The 10465-nt window shown below is 49.0% G+C and overlaps 1 protein-coding gene across 5 annotated transcripts in view; it reads left to right on the top strand.

The window, feature by feature from the left end:
- Positions 1-1557: 1557 nt before the first annotated feature.
- FKBP15 (FKBP prolyl isomerase family member 15) overlaps positions 1558-10465 on the top strand; it is a 28032-nt gene continuing 19124 nt past the window's right edge. For 3 of the 5 annotated variants that reach the window (XM_054084261.1, XM_054084263.1, XM_054084260.1), the window contains exons 1-9: positions 1558-1756; positions 3743-3852; positions 4155-4245; positions 5224-5293; positions 6583-6657; positions 7749-7847; positions 8308-8457; positions 9397-9465; positions 9872-10015. In XM_054084261.1, coding sequence (XP_053940236.1) covers positions 1704-1756; positions 3743-3852; positions 4155-4245; positions 5224-5293; positions 6583-6657; positions 7749-7847; positions 8308-8457; positions 9397-9465; positions 9872-10015 — 861 coding nt within the window. In that variant the 5' untranslated portion in view covers positions 1558-1703. Of the gene's footprint in view, positions 1757-3742; positions 3853-4154; positions 4246-5223; positions 5294-6582; positions 6658-7748; positions 7848-8307; positions 8458-9396; positions 9466-9871; positions 10016-10465 lie in introns of those variants that run through there. The other 2 variants (XM_054084262.1, XM_054084264.1) reach the window with 2 other exon arrangements.

Genomic DNA, 10465 nt, shown 5'->3' with positions numbered 1-10465 from the left:
TCATATCCAGCTAGACCCGCCCATGCATCAAGCCACCAAGCGCCGTCAGCTAAGCCACGCCCTTTCTTTTGAGACCCGTCCGCTAAGCCACGCCCCATCCGCTAAGCCACGCCCTTTCCTTTGAGTCCCTCCCACCAAGCCACGCCCCCTCGTTGAACGCCGCTATACTCCGTCCATGGACAGAGCCACGCCCCCCGAGTCCTATCCGCTAAGCCACGCCCCTTCATCGTGTCCTCGGTCCCACCTGCTAAGCAACGCCCTCATCTGCTAAGCCACGCCCACTTCTCGTACCATGTCAGGCCTCGCCCATGCACCAAGCCACGCCCTATCCATAAAGACATGCCCTTTTCTCTCAGTCCCGCCCACAAGCCACGCCCCCATGCACTATACCATTCCCACAAACCGAATGACGCCCCCGTCTGCTAAGCCACCCCCCATGCGGTGTCCGCTACATTCTGCCCAGTCATGAAGCTATGCCTCCTGCCTGCTAAACCAAGCCCCTTCGTTGCACCCACTGGACCATGCCACTCTCTAAGCCACGCCCCTGTAGTGCCCACCAGGCTCCACCCAGTCACCAAGCCACGCCCTTAGGTGCTAAACCACGCCCCCATAGGCACCACTAGGACATGGCCACCCACTAAGCCACACCCACTCCTGCTAAGCCACGCCTCTTCAGCATGTTCTGAGCCATGCACACTTAGCCACGCCCACTCATGAAACCACTCTCCTGTCCCGCTAAGCCACGCCCCTTAGTCGCCCATGCTAAACCACACCCATTCACTAAGCCACTCCCATTGTACACCATTAGACCCCGCCCACTCACCAAATCACATCGGGGCCACTAGACCACGCCTTTGCAGTCTGCTAGACCCCGCCCACTCACCAACCCACGTCTTCTCTCTGCTAAGCCACGCCCCTTAATCGCTAGCCACTAGGTCACGCCCACTCACCAAGTCACGTCCCCGTTAAGCCACGCCCCTCCATCGTGTCCTGTGGGTCCCGTCCTCTAAGCCACGCCCCTCACAGAGGCTGCTGAGACACGCCCACTCCCCAAGTCACTTCCCTGTTAGCTAAGCTACGGCCCCAGTCACTGTCTCCCAAAGCCCCGTGCTAAGCTCCGCCCCCTCCCTATGCCGGCTATGCCCCCTTCCTCCACTAAGCCCCGCCCCCCTCCGTGCCCTCTAAGCCCTGCCAAGCCACACCCTTTCACTAACCCTCGCCCCCTTTTCACCCACTGAACCTGCCCATCCGCTGAGCCCTACCCTTTCATTAAGCCCCGCCCCTCCTCCCATTCCACCAAGCCCCGCCCACTCCTAAAGCCCCGCCCATGTCACCTTTCCAAAGCCCCGCCCACCAATAGCTTCTCTAAGCCCCGCCTCACGTTCATTCAGCCACGCCTCCATCATCTAAGCCCCGCCCACTCATCGGCCACGTTCCCCTCTCTAAGCCCTGCCCCTTCACTAAGAGATGAACCTTCGCCGTCCGCTAAGCCCCGCCCCTTATGTGACCCGTGACCCTACGCTCCTCCCACCCACCAATCATGTTTCCTCTCTCTAAGCCCCGCCCACTCCAGCCCTGCCACCCCGCGGCTGGTCTTCCGCTTTTCCCCTCTCGGTCCCGTCCCGCCGCAAAGCGCTCGGCCGCCGCGCAGCGCTTTTACGACACGGCGGGAGGGCCCTGGTGCCGGTGCTGGCGCCGTGACCATGTTCGGGGCAGCGGAGGAGGACGATGCGGATTTCCTGTCCCCCAGCGGCGGGTGAGCGGCCGGCGGGGCCCTGGGAAGGCCCGGGGCGGGGGCGGCCGCCTCCCGTGCCGGGGCCTGCGGTTGGGCCTGTCCCGGCTCGGCAGGGCCGGGGGCAGTCGGAGTCTGGATCGACCCTCACCTGCCGGGGGCGGGGAGAAAGCAGGGAAACAGCAAACAGGGAACCGGTAGGGATAACCTGTGGCGTTAGACCGTCAGCCAGGCACGGGGGAGGCTGTTCTTGTGCGGGGATCATAGAATTGTAGGATCCCTAGGCTGGAAAAGACCTCAGAGTTCATCGACTCCAACCGTGTCTGCCTACCACTGAATCATGTTCCCAAGCACCTCATCTATCCACCTTTTAAACACCACTAAGGATGGGGACTCCACCACCCCCCTGAGCAGCCTCTGCCAGGGCCTGGGAACTCTTTCTGTGAAGAAGTTTTTCCTAATGTCCAATTTAAACTTCCCCTGACACAGCTTGAGGCCATTCGCTCTTGTTCTGTCACTTGGGAGAAGAGACCAACACCGACCTTTCCGCAACCTCCTTTCAGGCAGTTGTAGAGAGCAATAAGGTCTCCCCTCAGCCTCCTCTTCTCCAGGCTCCCTCAGCCGCTCCTCATAGCCCTTCTTCTCCAGCCCCTTCACCAATTTTGTCGCCCTTCTCTGCGCTTGCTTGGGGACCTCAGTGTCTTCCCTGTAGTGAGGGGCCTAAAACTGAACCCAGGATTCAAGGTGTGGCCTCACCAGTGACAAGCACAGGGGAAAATCACTTCCCTGGTCCTGCTGCCACACTTTTTGATATGGGATGGAGAACCGGATCCTGCAATTCCCAGAGGGAAATTCCAGTGCTCAGGGACTGCTTCCCTGCTGTCACCTCCCTTTCTCAGCAGGACCACGACGGTGGTCCTGGTCCAACCCACCACACCCAAGTAGCTCCTTGTGTGCACCCTTTCTTCTTTGGGCCCAATGGTCGCTTCTGAGGAAATGAAACAGCCGGGCCACTCGCCTGTTCAAAAGTTCCGCTTCTTAACAATTACATAGCTAATTAGCACAGAGCTGCTTAATGTTTGTCCCTGTGTTTGGTTCTGAAGTGATGATACACATCTTGTACTTGATAGAACTCATAGCCATGGCTCTTTAGCATCTTCATAAATGACCCAAATGCAGAACTTGGAGGTTTAATAACTAAGTTTGTGGATGACACGAAATTAAGGCAAGCTGCTGGCACTCTTGGGGGCAGAGAGGCCCTGCAGAAAGATTAGGACAAATTGGAGAGCTGGGCAAGCGCCAACCATGGAGTTTAACAAGAACAAGCGCGGGGTTTTACACCTGAGATGGCAACCCGGGATCCACACAGCCTGGGGAGCAAGAGGCTGGAGAGTAGCCCTGTGAGAGGGGGCATGGGGGTCTGGTTGATGGCAAGTTGAACACGAGCCACCAGAGCCCTGGCAGCCAAGAGGGCAACCACATCCTGTGGTGCGTCCAGCACAGCATCGCCAGCTGGGCGAGGGAGGGGATTGTCCTGCTCTGCTCTGCATTGGCGTGGCCCCACCTTAAGCACTGGGTGCAGTTCTGGGGCCACAGGATAAAAAGGATCTAAAACTGCTGGAGAGCGTCCAGAGGAGGGCACAGAGCTGGTGTAGGATTTAGAGGGGAAACTGTATGAGGAAACTGAGGGGAGATCACATCGTGGTCTGCAGCTTCCTGCGCCGGGAAGGGTTAGGTTGGACATTAGGAAAAGTTTCTTCACCTGGAGGGACACGGAGCACTGGAACAGCTCCCAGGGAAGCAGTCATGGTGCCATTCCAGCAGCGTTTGGCCAATGCTATCAGACACACAGTGGAATGGTGGGGTTGTCCTGTGCAGGGATGGGAGTTGGGCTTGATGATCCCTGTGCATTCCTTCCAAGGCAGGACATTCTATGATTCTATGGTAATGAAGTTGGTTATCTGTACAACCCATGTTGAAGAAGATAAAGTAGTTTATTTCTCTTCTCAGTGCCAGACTGGCCTCTCTCTTTGGTCTGGATCAAACAGTCTCAAGCCATGGGAATGAATTCTTCCAGTACACGGCACCAAAGCAGCCAAAGAAGGGTCAGGTGGCAGCAGGTAAGGAACTGGGCTTGAGCGTGGGGGGAAAAATGAGCAGCATGTGTCTTGCTGGGGAATGCCGGCCGCTGGGAAGAGCAGGACTGCAAATTATTCACTTAGCTGTCTGGAATGGCATTATGCTCTGATCTCCTCCCTACTCCAGTGGCCTTGGGGAACTTAAGAAGGTCACTCTTTGGGTTTTTTTCCTTCTTCTGGAGCTGTTTTTCCTTGGGGGAAGGAATGTGTTTGGTCATTGTCACTGGCCAGTGGGCGTGGTGGTTCCCTGTCACTGACAGGTATTCCTGGTTTTTATTCCGCAGCAGGACAGGCAGCCCCGAAGGCTCCAGTGGCACCAGCAGCTCCAGCAGCTCCAGCAGTGTTTGTGGCCACTGCGGTTCATGCTTATCGATAGTAAGTGCAGCAAAGGTTCCCTACATTCTCTGTTAGAGTCCATGTCTCCAGGAGCTTAAGACCTAATCCAAGGGGGAAGATATTTCAGGATGAGTGGGAAAAGACTGTTGCTTATCGATATTGCTCTGCATGGTGCAAACGCTGCAAGTCGATGCAAGTTTCTGCTCAAAGAAAATTTTGGTTGTTGTGTTTAAAGAGCAGGTTCTGCATTTGGCTGTTCCAGGGAACTGAGCTGCAGGCCTGGAAGTTACGCTTTTTCCAGGCAGCACTGTCAGGGTCTTATGGCTCATCTCTTTGCTCATGGAGAACAGAGGCATGAGCATAGAGTGGTGGCAGTAGAATGTCTGTCCATTTGGCATCGTGTAAAAACTTATTTGTCCTGAAACTTTTAAAAGAGGAGTTTTCCACTCAAAATCCCTAATGTATGCATGTGTAACCTGTGGACAAGCAAGGAAGTTGTAATTTCTTTAAGCTAAGAAAGGCTGCCTAACATTTTAGGTATGAGGAAAGGGACCTGAATTCTAAAGAAAAGTTGGAGTTGTTCAACCTGGAGAAGAGAAGGCTCTGGGGAGACCTTAAAGCAGCTTCCAGTACTGAAAGGGGCTCCAGGAAAGCTGAGGAGGGGCTCTTGATCAAGGAGTGCCGGGAAAGGATGAGGGGAGAATGGTTTGAAGCTGAAAGAGGGGAGATTGACATGAGATCTTAGGAAGAAATGTTTTGCTGCAAGGGTGGGGAGGCCCAGGCCCAGGTTGGGCAGAGCAGTGGTGGCTGCCCCATCCCTGGAGGTGTTCAAGGCCATGTTGGATGGGGCTTTGTTCACATTAATCAAGTGGGAGGTGTTCCTGCCCATGGTAGTGAAGTTGGATCTGGATGGACTTTGAAGTCCCTTCCAATCCAAGCCATTCCATGATTTTATGAACAGCAGAGAGTAATCTGAGGCAGGGAAGGTTCTGCCTGAACATCTTGCTTGTCTTACAGTACAAACGGGCAGTATGTCAAGCAAGGCAAGTATGGAGCTGCTGTAGTGGGGAACCATGCAACTAAAGAGGTGAGAAACACTTCACTACTTTAATGTTTTCATGCCAAGAGCATGCTGGTATGCAACAGTGTTTCCATGAGCTCACCAGAATGTCTTTGCTTTTGATGCTGGAGGTTTTGCTTCCAATGCTGCTTACACCTTCTTTCCCTTCTGGGTTTCCTTATGGCGCAGCCTTGGTGCCATCTTTTTTTTCTTTTTTTCTTGCAATCCACAAGTTTGTAAGATTGCTTACAACTTACGCCTCTAATGTTTTGCAACATTTCAGGCACTGCAGCTTTCCTGCTGTTTCTGGAAGTAATTTTGGTATTAATTCAGGATGTGTTTGGCATCTGGATCATAAACCTGTGCACGTGGAAATCAGCATAAAGCGACATTTTGTCCAGTAGTACAGAGATGCTTTGGTCGAGTTTTGTTTAGTATCAAAAATATCTCTCCTTCCCAAGCAGTCATCTAAGAGCACAGCATAGGGGTGCCTGGTAAATTGATGCGTTTAAAAGATACTTTGAATACTCAGATCTGTCCGTGATGTTGGTATTTATGGTGCTTTGTATCCCTCAGTTCCGAATTTGTTTCCTCTCACTTCTGCTTTAGCAAGAACAAAAAAAAATTAGTAGTTTCATAAACGAATTCCTGAGTCGCTGGTGTGAAGCGTTCAGGTTTGGTGTTTGTGGGAAGGACGGGGCTGGCAGAAGAAGGCAACACAGCGTTTCGCAGGCTGCCTTTGCAATAGCACAGCCTGCACGGGTGGGAACAGCGGATAACTCCCAGTTCCCCCCAAAGCTGCATTGAGTGATGGAGCCATTGCTGCAGGTGCACAAAGGAAAGCGCTTTTCCTTCCTAGGTCACGTCTACTAAAGCCAAATATGTCAATATAATGTTATATCGGTGTCATTCAGCACTTGAAAAGCTCCCTCCAAGTTGTTGTTACTCAGTCGTTTACACTGTTTTATGCCTGTTTGCTGTGTATTATGAGGTTTATGTATTGAAGGGTTAATGGACCATCATTTTATACGGTAACTGTGAAAAATGTGGAATTAGTTAATGCGCCTTGCTTATTGCGAAATAATTAGCTTAAATTGCTCAATTCTTGTCTTAAATAAAGCTTGCGTATTTTCAAGGGGTTTTAATACAAAATTGCACTAGGTATTTTTACTGTGAAAAGTGCTGCTGTGAGGTCTGTTAGACAAATAAATACTGTAGCCATGGGCTCAGAATTTGACAGAATGCATTAGAATTGAAGATGTTTTGAGTTTCTGCTGTTTGTTCTTCTTCCCTGCCCAATTCTTTGTGGAATCCAGTACAGGATCCTCCTTTATATCAGTCAGCAGCAACAGGTCGCAACGGCAAGGATCCACCCAGGCTTCATACTTACGGTAAGACTCTGGATGAGAAAGCCTCCGGTGGGTCTGTGTTGTTTCCAGCAAACAGGAGTTGCCTCTGAAATGCTTTCTTCAGCCTTAGAGGACAGCCTTTGACATCAGAGATCCGGCTGATGCAGCATGAGGTGTCACGAGGATGGGAGCGCTGCTCTGCTCCTCCTCCTGATGTGCCTTGCACAAGGGGCTGTTCTGTCTGCCTTCTGCAGGGCGCTCCATTAGGAGGTTTCACAATACGAAACTCCAGGAGGTCTGTTATTACCTCTGTATCACAGAGAAGATGTTTTGAATTTTGGTGTCCTGCAGTGGAGAGAAACAACAAAATTTCTCTTGCTAATGTTGTGTAGCTCAGTGGCTGAGAGCACACAGCTGAGCCAGCAGAAGGAAGTGATAGCAGGGAAGTGTTTTCTCTCAGCAATCTCCCACTCAGCATTTTCCTGCTGATAAGAACAGTTTGGAGCATTGTAAGCCCTAAAATGGGATCTCAGGAAGTTTCTGTTCTCTGCTAGCTTTGCAGAAAGTTGATTTTGCTGCTCTTAGTTTGCCATCAGGTGACATAAAATTTCCTTATTTGATAGATAGAAATTCTACTCTGAAATAGAATTCCAGTTTTGATTTCTGACAAGGATGCTAGTTCACTCTTCAGCTTTATAAGCACATTTTGAAGATTAATGGGTTATGTACTTGGCTAGTACATGGATTTTTGGAAGTAGGAAAGGGTGGCTCATACAGTCAGTGCTGGAAGTCCAAATATATTCAATACTTAGGAAAAGGAGATTATTTACACTTAAATATCTCAGTATATATTGTGGAATTCAGCTTCAAAAAAGTCTGTGAAAGCTTTCACTGTCTTGTGAAAGCTGCAGCATCTATGAAGAACTCAATATTTGCTCAAGTATTTCTTCCACAATAGTGAGTGCATAAATAAAAGCTCATTTGTGTGATCTGAGCTTGGGCTGTGATACAGCAGGATTCCTCCTGCTTAGTTGCAGAAGCTCTTATTTAAGATTCATTTGGATGTGGATTTTTTAATTGGAATTGGCTCTGTTGTTTCCTCTCTAACATAGGGCTGATTTCCTTTCCCGCAGGTTCAACCCAACAATTACAGCACATTCTATGATGATCAGAGACAAAACTGGTCCATCATGTTTGAGTCAGAAAAGGCAGCGATGGATTTCAGTAAGCAGGTAACTGCGTTCTCTGTGTGAGGGATGAGTTGCTGGCCTTTTAGAACAACAGGCAAATTGAGATGTATCTCAGAGCTCCTTTTTGATGAAAGGTTGTACTTTTCATTGAAGTTTAGCTCTGGGTATCTACATGACGACAATTGAGGCAGATCTGCAATGAGCCTGGCTGAGTTTTGTTTGTTAGATCAAGGCCCCCTCTGAGGCAGGGAGCCTCTTCCTTCCAGTGTGATTTCTAGTCAGGATTCTCAAGCGCTGTAAGAGCCATGGTTCTGTAGAGCAGAGGGTATTGATAGCTTGATAGCTCAGCAAGATTCAGCCCAAGCAAGCATGGAATGCCTCTTAAACCTGTCCGGAACCTGGGCTCTGTCAGTGCAGTAAGAAATGGATCAGATCTGTAACAAGTCACAGCAGAACTCTCCACTCTGTCAAACAGAGACTCTGACAGGCTTTCCCTCTGCAGGTGTGCATTGCTAAATGCAACAGCTCCCCAGCGCTCGATTCGGTCCTCTGCCAGGATCTCCTCCTGGGGGAAGGGCAGGGAGTCGAAGGAGGAGACTCCCTGGAGGTTGCCTACACGGGTTGGCTGTTCCAGAACAACGGGCTTGGACAGGTAAAGATATTTTTGCTGCTTTCTAATATGAAATGAGTGTGATAGTCCCTGGAAGGAGCTCACCATACCCGGCATAGCATCGATGCTGATGTTAAAGGTGTTTTTCAGTCACTTTCAGCACTGTAAGTGTGGTCATATCTGTTACGTGTAGAATAGTAAGGGGCTCCATTATTGTTCAGGAGGAGGTGGTTGAAATGCTTTTAACTTTCATAGGCACTCTCACACATTAATGTTAGCAAAAATGGAGAGAAGAGACAGTGAAGCTGCTGTGCTCCTTTGGAAACAGCTTGAGAAAGTGATAAAAAGGGCTTTGTGCATCTCCAAATGTCAACAGAATGAGACTGCTTTTACATCCTCTACAGCTGTGTCCAATCCAGCTTGGTAGCAAGCAAAATAAATGCTTTGATGTTGACCTTTAAAACACTTCTGCTGGGTTTACTGTTAGTGGTGTTCATGGAAAAGGGTTTTGCGTTTGCATCCATCTGCAGCTGAATCTTTTTACTGTAGCAAAGGGCTTTCTATTTGTCATTTTAGGGGACTCTGTTTTTCTTCATCTGCCCAGCATTCTTCTTTGTGTACCAGTGGCATGTAGCAGAGCTTATCTCTAGTCCCCTGAAAGAGTTGTTCAGCTGCACGTATCTTAGCTTAACGTGCAAAACTTCTAGACAGTTGTTTGCTGCTTGATGTAAGCCTGTTGTGTAGTGTTTTACTGGGCCCAATCCTGTCCTGGCCATCAAGCTCAAAGCACTTTTAAAGTCTAAGTCTCCGGCTATTATTCACTTTAAGAAATCGTACTGTGCAGTGGACTGGGAGCTCTGGCTGTGCTGTCCTACAGCTGAGAATGAATTTTGGAAGTAGCGGAATGGGAAATAGCACATAAGAATCTTGAAACAGTTGGGAAACCTGTGCATTTTGTGATTTTGTTCATCATCTCTCTAGGTATTTGACTCAAATGTTAACAAAGACAAGCTGTTGCGGTTAAAGCTGGGATCTGGGAAGGTCATCAAGGTAGGACTTCTGGCACTTTGATATGTTGGTGTGATCTGCGATAGCTGCTTAGGTTATGATTTCTAAAACTTGAACGAGGTCTCTGTAACCATACTGAGAGGTGGAAGCCTTGAGCCTTCGTGTGAGAAATTGCTTTATCTGTTTGATTTCATTATGAACCTGTCGGGAGCTGCATCTTTATTCTTAAGTTGGTGTTGTAATTTATAATTCGCCATTATAACTTCTTGTAAGACCACAGTTTAGTGCTGTGGACTGAAAATGAACAGGATTTTACTCTTTATGGAGTTCTGGAATCTTCTATAACTGGTGCTTAAAGCAGTCTTAAATCAGTGTAATTAAAAAAAAAACGTAATGTCACTGATCAAACTGTTCGCTCTCTCTTTTATTGTGTCTCTGAAAACGAAAGGGCTGGGAAGAAGGAATGATGGGGATGAAGAAAGGAGGACGAAGGTATCTCATCATTCCTCCAACATGGGCCTACGGGGCTCAGGGAGTGGCTGGCCGTGTCCCTCCTGACTCGACTCTAGTTTTTGAGGTGGAAGTTAGGCGGGTGAGTGTCTCCTGTCAGGTGTTTATTTTATATCTGCTTTGTGGCTGTTGGGTGGCAACGTCTGTCTGCAAGGTTAAAACCTGCTCTTGGCATGAGAACTACAGCTCAGAAACTGTTATAAACCAAAGATCCTCATAAAATTACATATCTTTAATTAAAAAAACCACAAACCCCTAAACCATAAAAATCCCTCTAGGCTGTTTACCAAGGCATGTCTGTTCTAACTGCCTTGGGATCTTTTCATTGTCTTATTTGTGAGTCACTTGGGAAAACAAAATGCTCATAGTGAGGAATGCGAGGATCTAAAGATTTGGGTCTTTTGGTTCTGAATCAGTTGCGTGCTTCTACTTGAAGCACATGAGCTTGACAAAGGCATAGTCATCAAAAAGAAATAAGTTGCTGAAAACTTTTTTGGGAACCAAAAAAAACCATCTTTTTTTGTTGTCTGCT

Source organism: Cuculus canorus, chromosome 19, assembly GCF_017976375.1.
Source record: "Cuculus canorus isolate bCucCan1 chromosome 19, bCucCan1.pri, whole genome shotgun sequence".
Taxonomy (NCBI): Eukaryota; Metazoa; Chordata; class Aves; order Cuculiformes; family Cuculidae; genus Cuculus; species Cuculus canorus.
The sequence above is the reverse complement of the archived record's forward strand: the minus strand, read 5'-3'. Positions and strand labels throughout refer to the sequence as shown.